Source organism: Cryptosporidium bovis (genome assembly GCF_009768925.1).
Source record: "Cryptosporidium bovis isolate 45015 chromosome Unknown contig_1, whole genome shotgun sequence".
Taxonomy (NCBI): domain Eukaryota; phylum Apicomplexa; class Conoidasida; order Eucoccidiorida; family Cryptosporidiidae; genus Cryptosporidium; species Cryptosporidium bovis.
In genome coordinates this window covers 102,063-121,930 of record NW_027125030.1, presented here as the reverse complement: position 1 = coordinate 121,930, position 19,868 = coordinate 102,063, and the positions used below count along the sequence as shown (strand labels likewise).

The following is a 19,868-nucleotide window of genomic DNA, read 5'->3' as shown; positions in this document are numbered from 1 at the left end:
CCTTTCTACTTTTACATATTGATCCTCTGCACTTTTTGAATAAGAATTACTATTTCACTAGTTTATCAGTTACCATTTCCTTAAATTTTTCTTCACATATCCTCAATACAGTCTTATAAGGAATGTTGCTAAATTTTCCCCAAAGTTTTGATACTGTTGTCATTTCTTTTCCTTTAAAACCAGAAAACTTTGTACCACCATTTTTGCAACAAAATCTAAAAGAAGTCACACCAACAAGTATCTTTGCTATGTCACCTGGAAAAATCACCTCAAATTTATCAATTGTTAGCCCATTTGAATAATGCTTAAATAAACAACATTCATCACTATTATCTTTATTATCCTGTTCTATTTTCTTTCCTTTTCTGTTTTTTCTTTGTTTAACACTGCCATAATGTTCAATTATTTTTTCCAATGACATTCTATAAGTTTCCCATTGCACTGTATAGTAATCTAAAAAATGAGAGCTTATTAAATAACTTACACCTGCCTTTATACATGATTCTGTTTTCTCCATTATATCATTCTTTAAATCATCGCCAAAAACTTTATTTATTTCATTATAAACAAAAGTTTTTATTAATTCATCATTCCATTTATTGAACCATAAATCATCTTCTACTAAACCACAAAATTCAACTTCCATTTTTTTTTCATCATATTCATTATTGTCAACAGAACTATTTATTTCAGCATTTATCTTGTTTAAAAATGAATGATCTTTTGAAATATCCAATGAAAGTAATGATTCGTCACCTGGTTGATTTGTTAAAAGTTTATTATACAATTCTATTCGTTTATTGCCAAAGTAATAATCAAATATCATATCTTTAGACCCTTTATCACTAACAAATTTTTGAAATGAAATATATGCTATATCCAATTTCCACAATTCATTTATATTTCTCATATAAAGTTCCTCGTAAATTTTTTTAACCAACAAATCCCTCCAATTACCAAATAATTTACCAGTATCGTCATCAGTGAATATATTATGATATCTATCATTAATATTATTGCCACTATTGAAAAATAATTTACTATTTGAATCCAAATTGCTTTCGTTACAAATAATACCAATAATAACGCACTGTTTATTGCTCTCCCTCTCAACCGTTATTTTATATGTATTTCTCAATAAATCTATTTCCTCTTCCAAATGTTCCATTGGAACCCCCATATTCCTTGAAGCTTCAGGCAAATCTACAGTAATTACTCCAGAATTCTCAGTACAATAAGGAGACAATCTTTCAAAAAACCTATTCTTCTCATTTATATATTCGAAATTTTCATCGAAAAACCTTATTTTCACATACGGGCTTCCTTTTATATAGTAATTCCAATTGTAATTCTTATTATGATCACATAACTTTCCCACTATATAATCCATATAAGGTTTTAACATGTGCAATATAACCTCTATTTCCTCGTTGCTTTTTGTATTTAGTATCATTTTTAATAAATCTATTGAAAATATATTGTATTCTATTAATTTATCCTCAGGTATTCCAAAATTATTATCAAGTAAATTATAATTGTAAAATAATGTGTGTATTAAGCATCTAAGAGAAGTCCTATCAGGAAGTGAGGATGATATTATCTGTCTCTTTAATTTATAGTCCTCATCAGAAAGTATCAATAAACAATAACCTTTGTTATCCAATTCACGTGCACAGCGACCTGTTTCTTGAATATATTGTTCAAGTGAATTTGGCATATTCCAATGTATAACTGCATCTATATCCTTCTTGTCTATTCCCATTCCAAAAGAATTTGTTGCAACGAATATGTTTGTTTTGTTCTCCATAAATGACTTTTGAACTAACTCTCTCTCATTTGAACTCATCATCCCATGGTAATAAAGTGCATTTGCTCCCTTAGATCTTAAGTAATTTGTCACTGACTCGACATCAGATCTTTGCCAAACATATATTAATATATTTTTACAATTAGACCATATCCCCCTTCTCGTAGTTCCACCTTTAATTTTACTCTCTTTGTTAGCTACATCTTTACTCATAACAGAATATTTTACATGGTCCCAAACCAATGTAAAATTGTTGTATTGTTTAGGTATTCTATTTGACGATATTGTTTGACCATTAGAATCCTTTGAATTATTGCTTAGAACCCCACTTTTTTTTAGTAAATTTAGATATATAACTTTGCATATCAAATTATTCCTTTGTATACTTTGATTTGCGTATGGTTGTATTACATTACTCAATTTTAATAAGTTTTGTAATTCCTGTAACACATCTTTTGGTGCCGTTGCTGTTATACCCAACACATTCTTGATTTTATATTGATTTATCAAATAGCTAATTGACGAATAATAACTAGGCCTAAATGAGTGCCCCCACTCACTCACACAATGAGCTTCATCTATGCATAGTAAACCTATATTATTGTTCATCAAATCCAATACACCATTGTTATCGCTCTTCGTTGCTAAACCCTTACATAAATAGCTTGAAAATATACTCTCAGGGGTGATAAATAGTACATCCAATTCACCCTTTGTTATTAATTCTATTACGTATTTTTTTTCAATATAAGAAACATTTGAATTCCATATTGCTCCCCTTATATTTTCGTTCAAATTTCTCAACTGATCTTGCATTAATGATATTAGTGGTGTTACTACCATTGTTACCTTTTTATACCATTTGTTTATTAATATTGATAAGTATTGATAACATAAACTTTTTCCGTATCCCGTTGGAAGTATTAATACACACCCATTACTAAAATCGCCATTGCTACAATTATTATTGTTACCGTACTTTTCTCTCCCTTCTATACCAAGCAGAACTGAACTTATCGTTTCCAGTTGTCCTTTTCTAAATTCATTATGACCAAAATATTTTTCTAAAAAACAAATACACAATTTCCTATATTCAGACATATTATCGTTATTCACGTCATAAACACTTCCAACATCCACCCTGTTAATTTCTACCCTTAAAGTTTCGAATAGATCGATATTATTATCATCATAATTATTTGTTTCATCGACACATTCGTCTTTATTTAACTTTAGACCTTTTGAAAAATTATTCGACCAAGTTAAAGGATTTTTAAGGTCATCACCAAAATTTGTATTACACTCATTGTTTCCTTTAGGTTTAACCAAATACTTTTTACATTTTAATTCGTATCTTTTTTCTTCTATTCTCTCCCACTTTTTTAAATTTCTTATCTCTATTTTGTTTTCCTCTAGTGATTCTGAGTTTAATCCCTTCTCTATGCTTTTTATTATTCCAGATATGTCTTTATCTCTTATATTCTTATATCTACCATTACTATTATATGTTCTTTTTCTTGTTGATCTTATAGTTGAAACACCACTTATATATCTATTCTTACTTTTTGGAACCATTTTTGGACCCCAAAATCCAACAGAACCAGAACCCTTCTTATACTTCTTTGTATTTTCAAAATTGGCTTTATCCAATTTAGAATTATTTTCCTCCAATACGGAATTATTATTCATAATAATGCTAGTATTTTCATTCTCTTTGACACAAATTACGTCCTTCCTAGCTTCATTTTTTTCCTTCGCGTCATCTTCCTTATCACCACCACCTTCATTGTCTTCTGATTTTACCTTATCACTTATCAATAATCTTGGAAGAGGTTGCAAACTTATTCTTTTACAACTAGTTATTATGTTTGATATCTTGTCCTTAAACTTCATCCAAAGATCTCTTAATTCTTGAGGAGGGCTTGAAAGATCATCCCACATTGTATAGTAATGGTCATTTTTCCACTTTATAAAACACCCTATTATATCAGAGATGCCTTTTTCCAGTTCAAGTATTTCCAAATATATGCAAAAATACTTGTCATTTCTTATTTCAACATCCAACTGTCCTGTACCGTTTTTTATATCTCTGCTCAGAGACATGTTTTTCTTAATATTATTGAGGATTAAATCCAAATTATTACTTGCTCCCTTAGATAATTCTTCATTTACAAGTGTTTTCAAGTCACAAATGGCTTTGTCTAGTTTTTTTTTATAACACACAAATTCTTCACTATATGGAGTTAATGGTAAGTTTAATACAACTTCAGATAAATCGTCTCCATCATAAATCTCCCTTATTGTCCGTTTTTTCATATTACTCATTTCATCATAAGTATCATCACCGTGACCAAAATATTTTCATTGATTTCGTTCTATCTTCGAATGTGTATATGTCGTGTTTATTTAATAACCTATTAAATTATCTTTATTTTTTTGTTTCACTCAACGCTTTCCGTAAACTATCTACTATATTTATTTGCCTTCACTGTAGTTTTATGCTTAACTTCGATAAATCTACTTTTTTTCCAAATAAAAAGAATGTAAAAGTTTTCTTTTTTATATTATTGTATTTTTATTATCTAATCTTATTTTGACGGGTTGAACAGTTAAATATTCTCCAAACTATTTAACCTCTCCGTTGCTATAAATAAGTGAAAGTTAATAATTCTGTTTTAATTCATCACATTCAGAACCAGAAATCGAGATTTCTCTTCCAAATTTAAAATTTATATTTCTCACACTCCGCAAACTTTGTCTTTATACCGGTAAATTACATGCCTATTCTATTTTAAATTGCCATTTGGGTATTTTTTACCTTAATTTTTAAAAAAATGTGGGGACTAAGCTCCCGCCCTATGCATGCACTTCCAATCAATGAATTTAATTTATAAATTGACTTGAAATTTAATAATAGTCTACATTATTGCTAAATATGAAGCAATCGCACCTAGTCATCAACCCAATAAAAGTGAAATAATTGGGCCAGAATAAAAGTGAACCCCTAACTTAAAGTCAGATTTAGCTGCACTCCTCAAAGCCCACATTTACCAGCACATATGTCTACCTAGAGGCGTGAATAAAATTAATAAAGGATTAAAGAGAAGCTCTTGTAGGTTTTCCCAGAAAAGTGTAGAAATGCAACAAGGAGAAATGTCGATATTCTATTTTTAACATCGATAAAACAAAAATAAAGTACAAAAAAAATACCATAATGAGAAATTAAAAAGTATCAAAGTTTGTAAAAATCGGTTCAACTAGAACGTGACACATTCAAATGAGAAATGAAAAAATATCTTCATTCTATAATAAGTATAATGACAATTCACACGATTTAAACAAGATAAATCATTTACATCTTAAAAATAACCATATGAAAACACAATGTATTGCTTTAATTCATCAGAGAGAACCACATTACTAAGATACTGCATATTTTAAGTATGAGAATGTATTTCAATAAGGCATGATACATTATTTTGTTCACTAAAAATTAATAAACAAAATATCGACCTGTTAAATTAAGTAGTTGTAAAAAAAAGACCATTAATTGATGCTTACATTAACCATATAAAACCTCTTAACGACTCTTCTTTCCCTGCCGATATAAATCAAAAGTAATGAAATAATAAATCACAATTTCTTCCGTTGCTGAAATTTCAGATAGTTAATAATAAAAAATCAATTGATAAATAAAAAATAACTAGCCAATTTAAAATAAATAATAATGATCAAATAAATAAATATCATTTAGAACACATAATTTATCTTCGAATATATAAATTGAATACGATTTTCCAAAGGAGAAAGATATTACACCGTGCTCTTCTTTCTCCTGTGTCTTCTTTTTCCTGTTAAACCACGGAAATTATAACCATATTTACCACTTGAGGCACCTGATTTTGAACCATGAGTATGAGATACACCTGGGTCACTATCTTCTGAAGAAGAATCATGTTGATGTCTCTGCTCTTTTCTTGTCGAAGAGACTGATTGGTGGCGGCTTGGGTCACTTGAACGAGTGTGAGATCTCCCTTTTCTAATATTGATTTCTCTTTCTACATCCAATATAGTCTTATATCTCCTTTCAAGGGCAGACTTAATAAGAGAAAGTGCTTCAATTTCATGACTGGTTTTGAGTATTCGTTCTTCAACTGCACGAATATCGTCTTTGTCGAGACATCTTTGAGAGCTTTGTTTTTTCTCTAATTCACTTAATAAACTTTCCAGTCTATTACTTGTTTCCTGGGAAATTTCCCATTTTCTGTAGTACTTTTTCTTCATTTCCTTTAGTTTTTTCAAAACATCCTTATCATGAATTGTTGCATCCTCAGAACCCCTTTCAGAAATGATCTCATTTCTAATCATTTCTTCAAGACCACTACTAGAAACTTCATCAGTTTCACGGGGGTCGATAGATTCCCTTAAAGACTGGCAAATACCTACAAGTGAAGACTCCAACTCGTAACTATCATCATCATCATCATCTAAAGAAAGCATTTGCATAGCACTTAGTGCATTCGAACGAATTCTATCTATGTTTTCAGAGCCTCTTTTTCGAGGAAATTCGGGTGATCCACCACCAGCTGCAGTTAACTTTAAAAGGCATGAGCTAAAAAAAGGTTCTACCTGATTTCTTATGGCATCGTGTTTTAAATCCCTTATTAAGTATATAACTACATTATATAAAAGTAAGTAGGTGGGAAAAAACCAACCCATTAACTCAAATTCCAAACAAGACACCTTAATTTGTTTTTTACATTCAACATGCTATGTACTTTTTCACTTTCCTTCTAAATTTAAAGTTATACAATCAACTTCTATTTCTTTTATATAAAGAAAATTACAACCTGAATGACTGTATTTATAATTCTATTTATACATTTATTTCTCACCGCCTTAAACAGAAATAATATAAATTTTGTATTTGTTGTGACTTATAGCAGAGTATCATGTCTTCAGTCAAAACCCCTAAAAATGCAGGGAAAAAAATAGTTACTAGTAAACTATTTTAAATTAATATATGTTCTGGTCCTTTAATTTATTCAACAGTTAATATATTTGATTCTTACTCCTAATCCCGTAGCAATAAGTGAATTGTTTAATTTACCTAAGTATAAAAACTCCTCTCCTAAATATAATGAGTAAAATACTCGTTTACGGATTAACTGTAACTGTAATGGTGTGTTTTATTTAGATAAACTACAGCCATTCACATGGGACGAGGAATATACTATTCATATTTTTCAATTTTATTTATTAACCTCGAATTAGGAAAGAGAAAAATTGCTAGCGAAAATTTATTCCAACCACAGATAAGTCAAAGATTGAAATTTAAGTGTTATAATCCTGCATATCTCTAATCTATTCAAAATGCTATAGTAATCACAGTGATACTTTGAGTTGCAGTTTACATCTACATCTATAAACAAGTTATTTCGTGACATCTTATTTCTACAAACCACTGATAATTCCACACCTGGAGAGGGTGTGAGGCTAGTTTTTTTGCTAATTAACTAACTAAAAAATAAACATAAAGAGATGTTTCTTCTCCATTTGAAAGATGGCCATAGGTTTTAGCCGCCTATTTTTTTTATTAACCTTTTATTGCGCTGCCTCAGAGACAGTAACCACTAGAACCCTAGTTAGATGTGGAATAAATATCACTGACAGCAGTTTACGTTCTCACATTAAACCATTCAACACCACTACATTCAAACATTAACGAGTAAATGTACTTTGTTGACCGTCTTATTTTTTCATTATCGGGTTAAATGATTAGCTTAAGCAATTCCCGCCCTATAATGTGGCAGGGTTGCGGCGGTAAATGTCTGCAAAAGATTGAAGGTTGCATGCAGGAAAATAAATAAGGAATAAAGAAGGTTAAATCAAACGATAAATGTATAAGAAGGGATATAAAAAAGAAATAAGGGCATGCTAAAACATTAAACTTACTTTAACTTTGATGTAATGTGTTTTTTGCTATCGAAAATAAAATGGAGTCGATTAAAAGTCCAGCAATAGAATTTTCAAAGAATGAGAAAATTAAAGATACATTTGAGAGGCCGGAACAATTATGGAGTTCTGAGAATCAAGATATGAATCTTGATAAAAACTACATTTTAAGAATAAACCCAGATATGTGGTTTGAGGAGTTTATTGATAAAACAAACTGTGCGACTTATGAAAGAGAGATAACTTGTAGAAACTTAAGTTTATTGAAATCAGCATCGAGGTTTATAGGTAAGCAAAAGTTGAAACTTAAGAACACGAGAGCAACTGGTACCAAGTACAAGTCTGAAGGTTCAATTGAAATTCCGGATGGTGCTAACGAGCTAGAGCTTCCACCAGTGAGTTGGGAAGTAAGTGAAGATCATCCACTAAAATCAATACTAACTCCTGGCCCACCAAGCAATACTTGCCTAAGTAACAATTGGTACCAAAGGTTAAATTGGACCTGGAGGGATGGGCACTCAAATTCAAATATGGGATTTGCAGTGGATAATTCAAAATTTATAGAATCTGATCTGTCATTTTTGAAAGAGATTGGAATGTTCTATGCAGCAGCAAGAGCGTCAACGGTGGCTCTTTTGCATTGCCATCCATCATTCAATAGCGGTGTTTCCAAAGTTTACTATGAAATAACAAGTTTGTCAAATCCAGATCTTTGGAGTATTTATAAACCATTATTTGACGATGATAGAGTGTTTGTATTTGATAGTATAGTATTTACAATAATATTAGGAAGCAAAAGAAAAGGGATTTCAAGGGAAATAGCAAAAAGATTATACAATAATGAATTTAAATCAAAGAAAGCATTCTGTGATGTATTAATGCAAATAGGGTCAAAATCATTATTTTCTTTACCTATATGTGCTATTGTGAAGTATATGGGATATTCAGTCTACTGTGAGCCTCTTGTTCCATTTGTACCAAAACCTAAAGATATACTGAAAGATATATTAAAGTTATCAGTGATACCAAGAAACGAAATTCCAAGCCTAGAAGATATAGGTGATACATTTCATAACTTTAGTGTGGTAAACGGAAAAAGTAAAAAAGAAGTAAACGTACTTTTCGATTCATTATTAACATATAATCCCGAATTAGCAAATCAATTGAATTTTGCAGCGGAACAATTAAATATTCAGGGGTGGCCTTTTCCAATAGAAACAACTGATCTCTATAAATGTTATGGTATAAAATACCACTTTAAAATATGGCAACATAGAACAGATGGCTTATATTTTATCAGACATTGCGGAGAAATGTTTCCGTTGTACATAGATGAGAATAAAGAAGCTCAACCACTTAAAAGGCTAAGAGAAGAATTTGTTTTAACATATACACATTCGTCACTTCCATCAACTATTTCGATACCGCTATTTTTGAATTCAAAAAGAGGTGATCCAACAAACGATTATATTAATATAGATACAACAAAAAAGAATAGTGGAGTATCAAGGCATTCGACTTTGTACAATGCAAGTCAGGCAATGAGGTTAAGATTAGTCAAGGATTTACTTCCGACTATAAATGACCTATATGTAGGATTTCACGATCCATGGGAAATAACTGAGTTACTCCATAATTATGGAATAAATATAGGATATGGATTAGGTAAATTAGCACAAGGAAAAGTAATAGAACCAATAAGAAATACTGCAGTGAAAGAGATAATAGCAAGAACAATAAAAAGATTGTGGGAAGAGGAGATGCATATATCATTTAAGGATCAAGCATTAGTGAATGAAGAGACAATACAGATATTGTTGATAGATTATTTAAATAAGATACTGTGCAATACAGATGAATCCAATATATATTGGAATTCAAAGATAATACCATCAGCAGTGAAGAGATTTCAATTAAATAAATTAAAAATAATAATAAGTAAATCAAATATTCAATTAACACCATTATTTTTTTCATTACAATATCATTTGGGAATACTATTTAATTCGAAAGTAGTAAATCCTGATGGTATATTGAGATTACCGTTAAAAATAGATGATTTATGTGATTTTTCTGAAATAAACATAGGATCTGATTTTTTGTTTCCACAGGTAAAGTACATTAAGTATACATTGGCTCATACGCAAAAACTAAAAAGAGATTCATTGAAGGAACAAATACTAGGTAAAAATCAAAATTATTCACCAATATTAAATCTTTTTGGAAATCATTCAAATAAGAATTATTTTAATAACAAATTAGTTAGTGATTCAGAAACACAAGTATTTGCTTGGAATGAAACAGGTATTATAAGGGGTTATTACCCAAGAATAAAGATAATAATACCGAGAACGATAAAAAGTATTAATATTTGCAAGACGGTATTATGTCAGTATATTTGGAGACTAAGAATACCAACATGGAATAGAATGTTTTTGTCATCATCTAGAAGAACAAGAGAGGATTGGGATGAACATTGTATTAATAATAATAGTAACAAAAATAACGATGATAAAATAATTAAAACTTCAGAAAACTATTATTTATTTTCACTATCAAGTGTTTTGTACAATCCAATTTATAGCAATATTATTACAACAGGTAGTATAGGTGTACTAAAAGCAAATTTGGAAGGATATGCAACTCCATGCCATCCAAAATGTAAACCATTTGTAAATAACTATAACATAGAAGACAGGTATATAATAGATGGAAAAAAAGATAAGAATTTGGACAATATTAAATGTGAATGGTATTATGATTGCTACAAATCATTGTATTATTTATTGATAGTTAAAAGGTATGCAGGTGAGAGTTTGGAGAGGATATTATTCATATTATTAAATATAGGTTATTTGACTCTACAACATAATAAATTAGAAGAGTGTTTAAGTATATGTCATGTATCAATATTGTACACTCCAGAAACTCCAAAATTTCGTGTATTTGTGTTATCATTAAAAATACAGTGTTTAATAAGAATGAATAAATTAGAAGAAGCAATTGTTGAGTTTAATTATATGAATACATTATTAAATCAGCTATATGGCGATTGTAGAAATTGTCTAATATCAACAAAATTGCAATTATGTTTTTCAGTGTTATATTATATAAATGGTGATTACAATAATTGTTTATTAAATTCAATAAAAGTTGAAAAAATATTGACACCATTATTAAGAGAGGTATCACAAGATGATTCGACACATTGGATGATAATGATAGCTTTAAGATTTTCGGCATTATCAACACTAAAAATGGGTAAATATGCATCTACAATAGTTATAGGTGAGAAAATGTTAAGATCAACAATAAAAAGTACAAAACGACAAATATATTTGGAATCAATTTGCCGATATATAATTGGTGAAGCAACAATAAGGTGTGGAAGGTATTCTGATGGATTAAAAATACTTTTGAATTGTATACCTGAATTAGATAAATATCTAGGTCCGACTCATAAATTAACTATAAAATTGTTAATGATGTCAACAGGTTGCAAGATACTATTAGGTTGTAGAGATCTAATGTTTCCACCATTAAATTTACAAAATAGGGAAACAGAAATAGATAATGATTATCAATATCAAGTTGTATATGATTTAGTTTGTTCAGATAGGCAAAATAATTTGGTTGATAGAGAAATTTGTATGAATAATAATATGAGAAGTAACATTTTAAATGGCGTGACGGAATGTATAAATATGAACCCATATTGGACAAAATTGCCAATAACATTAATATATGATGATATATTAATAATGGAAAAGTCAGTATATGATATAGTTACAGCAAAATATAGAGATGAAGCACTTTCAATGTGTAGAACATTATTAAATAGACTAATAACAAATATAAATGGATTGAGTGGTACTTTAAATACGGATAATGATGAAAAGCAAATATGGTATAATCGTATATTATGGGTATTAAAGTATGAAATAGTAATAGCAATTTTTTCTATACCTCAAGATGATTTTGTAAAATTGCTCATATCATTTAAATCATTAGCAGTTAGCACGAGTTCATCACCATTTGTCAAAGACTTAACATTTGGAAGGAATATAACATATCATAAAGATGACTCAAGAATTAATCAAAGATTTAATTCAGAAATGAGTCAAAATGCAGCGTATTTAGGAATAGATAAGGAATTAATAGAAAAAGGAGGTGTATCACAAAGAATGATAAATAAAAGAATAGTGGATTTCACGGATTATGGTTACATAGACTATTGCAATATAAATACAAATATATATGAAAATATATCAAGTAAGAATACAATAGAAAGTGGAATAGGTGCAAATTCAAATAGTTTCGGAGCATCAGTAGTAATGAGCCCAAGACAAATGGCACATAAGTCACAAGAAAAGGAGATATATTGGGATTTAATAACATCTGAACCAACAATGACAATTGTTGACATATGTAATAATATATACAGGAAAATAATAAAAAAAGAGTTATATAGTGGATATGAATGGTGTTTATTATTGGTAAAAAGGGTGTTATCAGGTAAAGCAAATACGAGTGAGATAAATATAATGTTGAATTTGATAAGAATTCTACTATCAAAGTTTCATAAAAAATACATTATTGCATTAGTATATCCAGAAACAATATCTACATTGGACTACACATCAATAAGTGAAGGTAATTTTAGCGATAAGTTTCAAGAAAAAACAAAATATGGATTAAAAGCGTACCAAAATATATATTATCATAACATTGATGATAATAATAACATTATTAATAGCGATAATACTTATGTAAATACCAGCAGTACAAAAATTAATGGAATTAATTGTAGAAATATTGAAAATAAAAGTAGAATAACAAACAGGGGTGATAATTTAAGGAATAAACATGGTGATAATATAAATAGTAATTTATTTATAAAAAAAATAGAGTCTAATATAGATTATAATGTATTGCCACAATATACTTCAGAAGTAGCAGCAAATTTAATGTTGCCGATGAATTACGGTATAAAAGGGGTTGATGTGAATAAAGATATTCGTTGGAAAGATCCCTATAGGAATTATAAGAATTACGACTCGGAAATACAATCTAATTCACAATATTATATACCAAGAAACTTATACGAAAAGTAATGATGCCGAGTGTGGCGTTAGGCCCTGTAGTGTAATGGTTATCACCCAGGATTCTGATTCCTGTGATCTGGGTTCGATTCCCAGCAGGGCCTGCCTTTTTGTCATTGGCAGGGCAAATGGCGGTGTGGGACGGCGGTTCACTTGTTATGGAGGTGAGAGGTCTCACAAAGAGGCGCGCCCCTCTTCCACATGATGCAAAGCAAAGAAGAAGTTAATCGTGCGGTAGCACTAAATAAATGAGTGTTTAGAAGGTAATATTGTCAGTTTATAGACCATTTATATAAGGGTAGTGGGAACTATGTAAATAGTGTGTTTAGTAACACTGATAATGTTTCGATATCCTTTGTGTTACAGAATAATGTAAGTGCATGTCGCATGTATTACAAATAATAAGGCTATACTTGTGATAAATAGAATGAGTAATGTGATTTGTAGCAATATCAATCAACATTTGAGTTGTAGATTTTGAGTTTGAGCTCATTAATGATGTTGTCCTTTTCCTCTATTAGTTTGTTTTTCCTTTGAATTTCTTCTTTCGCTGTTTTGAAAAGAGAGTATATATTGTTAGTAAGTATTTGTAGTTCATTTTCAAGTCCTAGTATTCTTCTGTAGTATATTTTGCAGGAAGAGCATGATGGATCATAAGGTTCTTCTATCTGTTTTTTGTTTTGAGAAGTGCTTTGAAAATTTGGTTCCATGTTTTAAATATTGAGGAGCGTAAATTGATTCGTTTTTGTGAATACAATGGAAAAGTAAATGGGTAAATAACACTTGAATGGTTTTTTTTCTCTAGTAAGAAGAGAAATAGCACTCGTGTCGGGAAAATATGACTGACTAGTTAGTTACTACAGAGCTCCGTTGTGAAATATGATGTTAAATCTACAAAATTGTTTATATATTAATACTTAACTGGCCGGAATTGCATTCAATACTATTGTCGCAACAATATCAATCTGAATATTCCTGTCTGGGAAAGTAGGAAGGAAATGAAAATCTAGTTTAATGGAGGGGTGATCAGGCGGTAGCCGCTGACAATAAGTGTAATGAGTAACAAAATCCGTAATAGTGAGGATTAAGGTAGTCTAAGCGGCTCTGTGAAGAGATTGCAACCAAAGGCAATACAAAGTGGGTGCAACTAGATAATACGTCAAATTCTTTGTTATGATTTGCGTATTGGTGATGCAATTATAAGCATGACAAATAAGAGATTAATAAGCGGATTATGAAGCTGAGCAGTTCAGGCTAAATTGAACAGTGAATATAAAACTAGGAAAAGGATATAAACTTTAAAAGTACACAAAAAGTAGTGGGATTAAAATGACTATTTATTGCTGACGAATTTTTGGAAAAGCACTTTTTTAAATATGTCAATGTTAATGTCAATTAGATTTGAGTCTTTAATGTGTTCGTTTCTAATTACACAAGCAACAAGAATATTATGGTCAACATTTTTAATATATAAAAAGTGCCCAGTATCAAGCCTAACTGAACAGGATATCTTCGAGGTTTTTGCGATGTTTTTATCAGGTGAGTAAATTCCTGCTATTTCTGTAATTACATTTAGAATATCAGCGCAAAGCTCAAATCCAATTGGGTCAAATAAAGACGAATCGCAGGCAATAAAAGTTCTTGAGTGTATGTCCATAAGCAAAGCCTTTTCTAAGGAAGAGGATACAACAAGTACATCCAAGAGTCTCTCTAATATTTGAGTATTCGGTGAGACTCTTTGAATTACTTTACTAAGTGCTTCTATAATTGAATCATTATATATAGAAGTAAAGTGGTAACGAATATCAATGTCAAATCCATATTGGAATATATAACCTGAAATTTTCTCATGAATGTCCCTTTTGTATTCAATGTAAGAATCATCTATTGAAAACGCCTCATTATCCGTTTTATGCATAAATATTTCAAAATACATATTTTTATTCACTTTTAATGCTTTCTTAAACAGTTTTTTGGCTCTCACAATCTCGTCATTGTATGGATTGTTTTGTGAGTCAATTACAAATATAATTAATGATACTTTTTCAAGTATATCCTCGTTTATAAGTGTATCCTGAGTTTGGCCATTTCCCGGCAAATCTATTAAACCAATTGAAGGAAACAACTTTGAATCGCCGTTTATTTCAAGTATATTGCCTTGTTTTGTGCTTGGCAATGACATGGTTTCATAGGGGGACAGTTTTTTGTACAGCATTTGTATAATAGATGTTTTACCACTTCCTCCAAGTCCACAAAACATTATTAGTGGTATCCTTTTATTGAATATTGCTCTATCACTCTCGTTTACAAAAACTCTTGATATACTATTTTCCACATTCGACAGTGATTTTGGAATTGACATTGGAACTGTTCCAAATGATCCTTCTGTATTATTGTCAACAGATTCATTTGAAGACAATAACATATCATTGCTTACGTTGGAATTCAGATCCATATCCAACCTACCTATATTACTGGAAATGTTGACCATCTTATCCAACTTATTCCTTTACTTAAATATGTACTATTTTCCTTCTGTGTTTTATTTCAGAAAGTGATAAACAACGAATAAAAGATAAATTATAGTAATAATGTATAACAATAGCTGACTTAACTGTAGTATATTGTTTGTATAAGGAGAAAAGAACAATCCTAAATAGAACTACTCTTACTGTTTTTATTGCTTACTTAAATAAATAGTAAATACATGCATTTTACATACGTAGATATATATGATATATTTATTTAGCTTAGAAAAACCATTGCGAAGTCATATAGCCATCGTTTCAAGTACCAAAATTTAAATGATTTCACCTAGTGTATAGTCCAACTGTATCTGTTCAAAATAAATGGGTGAAACAAGTGATATATTTCTCCTATTTTGTCCAAAACTAATTACCGATTTCAAGTGTGCCTGAGAATGAACATTAGACAAATTAAACACCTCTTCGCTTCATGTAAAATCAGCACTACCTCTCACACCTGAATATCGTTATTTTATTAACCACAAAAAATATATAGGTGTAGATTGTGAAATATTTGAAATCTCTTTACATATTCTTGATTAACTTACCTTTTCGGGGGCAACATTTCAAACCTAGCTAATGTTTTTAAACGGTTGGCGCCTTTTTATATTATCTTACTGTTTAAATACTATTAGCAAATAATTTAAAATAATGTACAATTACCACTTAATATGTATTGTATGTTCAAATATAAATTACTGTAGAAATGACAGGTATTTTTTTATTCATGCTGACTTGAAATAGTCAAAAATTAACCCGGATAAAAATATCGAGTTGAATTACTAAATTAAAAATAAATAAGAAGTGATGGAAGGAGGGTAAAGACGGCAGGAGGTGAGACAAGAACAACTGAATTTTGGACTTTGCATTTAGTTTGGAAAATGGAGAATATAGAGGAGTTTAGTGTTGTAAAAAAACACAGGAAAATAGATGTTGGCAATGTTAATGAAAATGTAAACAACGAGGGTGGCAAAAATGCAGATAGTCAGATAACGATATACAGCATCTTGGTTCAGGGAATAAAGAGCAAAGATAAGAACATGCTCGAAAATGCACTTTCTCACAATAATATTGATACTATAAATGCATCAGTAATGAGGTTGAAGGAGTCACTATGTTTGGAACTTTTTGAGGAGGTAATGGACAGAATAGAAGCCAATCCCATGAAACTTTTAGACTTGTCTAATTGGATTTTCGTATTAATGATTAAAATTTCTAGAATTTTAAACTCATCTTCAAATGGTGACGTCACTAGTACCAAAATCATTTTAAACCAAATGGAGAGACTTAATGAGATTATTACAATGAGATTGAGCTATAATAAAGATCTTATTAATCTTCAAGCTACATTAGATATTTACAAACGCGTTTTTGACGAAAATAAGACAATATCAGAAATGTGCAAAAAACTCTCATCTGATTCAGATAATGCCTTGATTACATATCAATTTGAGAACGAGGTTGTTTGTGATGAGGATGAAGAGGAAGTAATTGCTGAAGATGAAGACGTAGATGAGTATGATGAAAACGAAAGTGATGATCACGAGGATGACGAAAGCGAAAGTGATGATCACGAGGATGACGAAAGCGAAAGTGATGATCACGAGGATGACGAAGATGACAAAATTGCTAAGTACGGTGAGAAAGAAAATGAAGATGAGTCCGAGGAATTAAATTACAAATAGTGTAGAAGCCTGACCAATATTATAAAATATGGAACAGCCACATTGAATAATAATACAAATAACATTTTTGATGTACATGCAAATATATACATTAGACAACGCAACGGGAACACCAATACTGTAAAACTACAGATAATAGCACTGTACAACGTAGTAAAAATACAAGCCAAAGTCTAAGTATAGCTCATATACACCACTACTAAATCACATTAAATCCACCTTATAGATTATTTAGGCATTTGTATACATATTACCATTACAATTTTTGTCGATACTAGCCTATATACGCCACATATGTAAATATAGATTTTAAATAAAAGGAAAACTAAAATTCCTAACCCCTATAAAATATTAACTATTTTTCCTTCCGTGTACATCCAATTCCCATCCTGAAAAAAAAATAAACGGACGGCAGAGTGTCTATTTTCGGCTAGTAGTATTTTTTTTTACAAATTCACATTTTAAAAGGTATGGTTAGAAGAGAATACACAATAATAAATTGTGAAAATATTACTTTTCCATTGAACATTACGCTTACTTACGATTAATTCTAAAATAATTTTTATTACTCACAGGTGGTGAAGTGGCATAAAAATATCTATCCTCGTAAAATTGTAGACACCACATAAAATCTGTAAATTATTAAGTAAATGAAAAAAAATTTTGTTAATTAATTTTAGTTTTAAATACACTATTATTTAAAACGGGAATATAATTAATAATTGGCAGGCAGGCTATTGGTGAGCAAACAATTAATTACCTTTAGTTTGTACTAGTAATACTGGATTTCGTATTATTAGTAATTAAATTTATTTTGAGTGTGTGGAAACTTATTGTTTTAATTAGTTAGCGAGAATGTGTTTTTTTGGTTCAGCTAATTACGGAAAGTGCTGCTGCTGCATACCACTTGGAATTTCTGGTACAATAACAACAATACTTTTGCTTTTTTCAGGAGCGTTGACAGTATGTAAATTTTCACAAACACCTATTGAAGAAGTCGGAGGGCTGGCATCGTCCGCACTTTTTACCTTTGCTACTTTATTATCGTTTGTGTGTTTTTATTGTGGTACGGGAGCATCAGGATTTGCTTACTTCGCATCACAATTTTCAGCTGTTGTAGTTACATTTCAAATTATATTACAATGGGTAATCTGGTGTCGCAGTTTAATAAAGACAGGAGATATACTGATAGGGACTAAAATGGCGTTTATTATTACAGGTATTTGGGTAGTCACCCTCATTATTAATATTTTCTCGATCTCGATATTCAGATCATCATGGGAAATTAAAGTACAGGGTGGTTCTCCCTGGCAGCTGAAGAATGCCAAAGAGGTTAGACTGAAGAATCTTGAAAAAGCCGTTGGCGTTTGAGGAACACAAATTCGAGCATCTTTTTTCTTCAATTTTGATGTTTCTATGAGAAAAAGAGTAAGCTAAGTGTCAAAGTAAAAAATAGTAATATTTGTAAAATAATAGACGAATTTGTTTAAATTGATAATTACTTTATTTCACAACTATGATCGGTATCGTCATTATTACTGTATAAACTAGTGAATTTGTGTACATAAATGTTTAGTACAGACCGCCTCCTCCCCACGCATCTGTAAGTTGCAACTCGCGGAGAGAATCCTTGTTTATTTGAACTGAATGGTTTTTTCCCGGTTCCCAGTTGTAACTGTTTCTGGGATTGTTGTCGACTAGGATGTACTTGTATTCGATATTTTCTGTGTTGTTGGTAGGTAGTATCTTCACGCTTACTGTCCAAAAACTACCTTCCGTCCAGGTCATTGATAAACTTTTTTCAACGTCCCAATCTCCAAGCTCTTTTATATTCCCGACAACTCTTAGATCCTGACCGAACTTAGTTTCGTATTTTACACTGAACTTGATTGTCAAACACATCCCCATCTTTTCGCGTCTTATTGCCTCCTCTAATGCCTCTTCGTATATTTTTAGTTTTCTTTCATGAAGCCTTTTTTCATACAACCTCCTTATTCTCTCCCTATTGTCTTCTGATATATTTTCACTCCTTTCCTGTCTGCTTTGCTCCATCCTATATTTCAATTATTAACAAAATATACCAACTAAACACCCCACAAAAAAAAGTTAATTAATTTGATGTAAGAGGGAAAATAAACGTTATATTGATTCTTCTAGACACAATAAAAAGTATTGCACTCGATTTTCTATAAGTTTACGCCTTATTTTAGCTTTATGCAACTATTTTTATATGCATGTACTTATATTAGGCAAAGTAAAGTGAAAAATGTATAGAAATGGCCTTATTTCTGTAACTTTACTCTTTATATTTGGATACTCTCAGATATACTAAACAAAACTAAAATACAATTATCTACTTTGTTACAATGTATTTATCTCAAACACATATATTCTTTATCCTTCTGAAAATATGCATACGAAATATTTTATGCCTTTTCAACCATTTATTCTAGTAGTTAATTTATTACTAGGTAAGCAAATATACATTTAAATATTCAATATTCAATTGTTATAATGCAGGTTTCCCGCCTTTGGGTTGATCTTTTACACTTCAGAACAAACACGAAATCGTGAATGAATAGCTGGAGAATGTTATGTACATGATAAATAAAAGGTGTTGTACCTGCGGAACCTTAACTTATGTTTTTATTTATTCCGTTTTTTAGGTCTTTCCCACAACGCTTGTTACACCTATGCATTTAAAGGGCCATGCAATTAAAATATATACAAGCGCCTATTGTCCTCCCACAATAAGGGAAAATACGAAAGGAATGGTTTCTTTTTTTCACCAACC

General features: G+C 30.4%; 8 protein-coding genes across 8 annotated transcripts; 3 read left to right on the top strand and 5 right to left on the bottom strand.

Moving 5' to 3' along the window:
• Positions 1-49: 49 nt before the first annotated feature.
• Positions 50-4,132, bottom strand: FG379_000169 (4 SF II RNA helicase; the record flags this gene model as incomplete). Its single annotated transcript, XM_067326503.1, has 1 exon — positions 50-4,132. The coding sequence occupies one exon, from the start codon at positions 4,130-4,132 to the stop codon at positions 50-52; it is 4,083 nt and encodes a 1,360-aa protein (XP_067183123.1).
• Positions 4,133-5,620: 1,488 nt separating this feature from the next.
• FG379_000168 (uncharacterized protein) lies at positions 5,621-6,526 on the bottom strand (the record flags this gene model as incomplete). The annotated part of the gene is made up of 1 exon (XM_067326502.1): positions 5,621-6,526. One exon carries the CDS (start codon positions 6,524-6,526, stop codon positions 5,621-5,623), a length of 906 nt encoding a protein of 301 aa, XP_067183122.1.
• Positions 6,527-7,803: 1,277 nt separating this feature from the next.
• Positions 7,804-12,876, top strand: FG379_000167 (uncharacterized protein; the record flags this gene model as incomplete). The annotated part of the gene is made up of 1 exon (XM_067326501.1): positions 7,804-12,876. One exon carries the CDS (start codon positions 7,804-7,806, stop codon positions 12,874-12,876), a length of 5,073 nt encoding a protein of 1,690 aa, XP_067183121.1.
• A 440-nt stretch (positions 12,877-13,316) lies between these two features.
• Positions 13,317-13,574, bottom strand: FG379_000166 (uncharacterized protein; the record flags this gene model as incomplete). The annotated part of the gene is made up of 1 exon (XM_067326500.1): positions 13,317-13,574. One exon carries the CDS (start codon positions 13,572-13,574, stop codon positions 13,317-13,319), a length of 258 nt encoding a protein of 85 aa, XP_067183120.1.
• Positions 13,575-14,197: 623 nt separating this feature from the next.
• On the bottom strand, positions 14,198-15,355 carry FG379_000164 (uncharacterized protein; the record flags this gene model as incomplete). The annotated part of the gene is made up of 1 exon (XM_067326498.1): positions 14,198-15,355. The coding sequence occupies one exon, from the start codon at positions 15,353-15,355 to the stop codon at positions 14,198-14,200; it is 1,158 nt and encodes a 385-aa protein (XP_067183118.1).
• A 915-nt stretch (positions 15,356-16,270) lies between these two features.
• FG379_000163 (uncharacterized protein) lies at positions 16,271-17,074 on the top strand (the record flags this gene model as incomplete). The annotated part of the gene is made up of 1 exon (XM_067326497.1): positions 16,271-17,074. One exon carries the CDS (start codon positions 16,271-16,273, stop codon positions 17,072-17,074), a length of 804 nt encoding a protein of 267 aa, XP_067183117.1.
• An 855-nt stretch (positions 17,075-17,929) lies between these two features.
• FG379_000162 (uncharacterized protein) lies at positions 17,930-18,445 on the top strand (the record flags this gene model as incomplete). Its single annotated transcript, XM_067326496.1, has 1 exon — positions 17,930-18,445. The coding sequence occupies one exon, from the start codon at positions 17,930-17,932 to the stop codon at positions 18,443-18,445; it is 516 nt and encodes a 171-aa protein (XP_067183116.1).
• Positions 18,446-18,646: 201 nt separating this feature from the next.
• FG379_000161 (glucan 1) lies at positions 18,647-19,126 on the bottom strand (the record flags this gene model as incomplete). The annotated part of the gene is made up of 1 exon (XM_067326495.1): positions 18,647-19,126. The coding sequence occupies one exon, from the start codon at positions 19,124-19,126 to the stop codon at positions 18,647-18,649; it is 480 nt and encodes a 159-aa protein (XP_067183115.1).
• Positions 19,127-19,868: the final 742 nt, after the last annotated feature.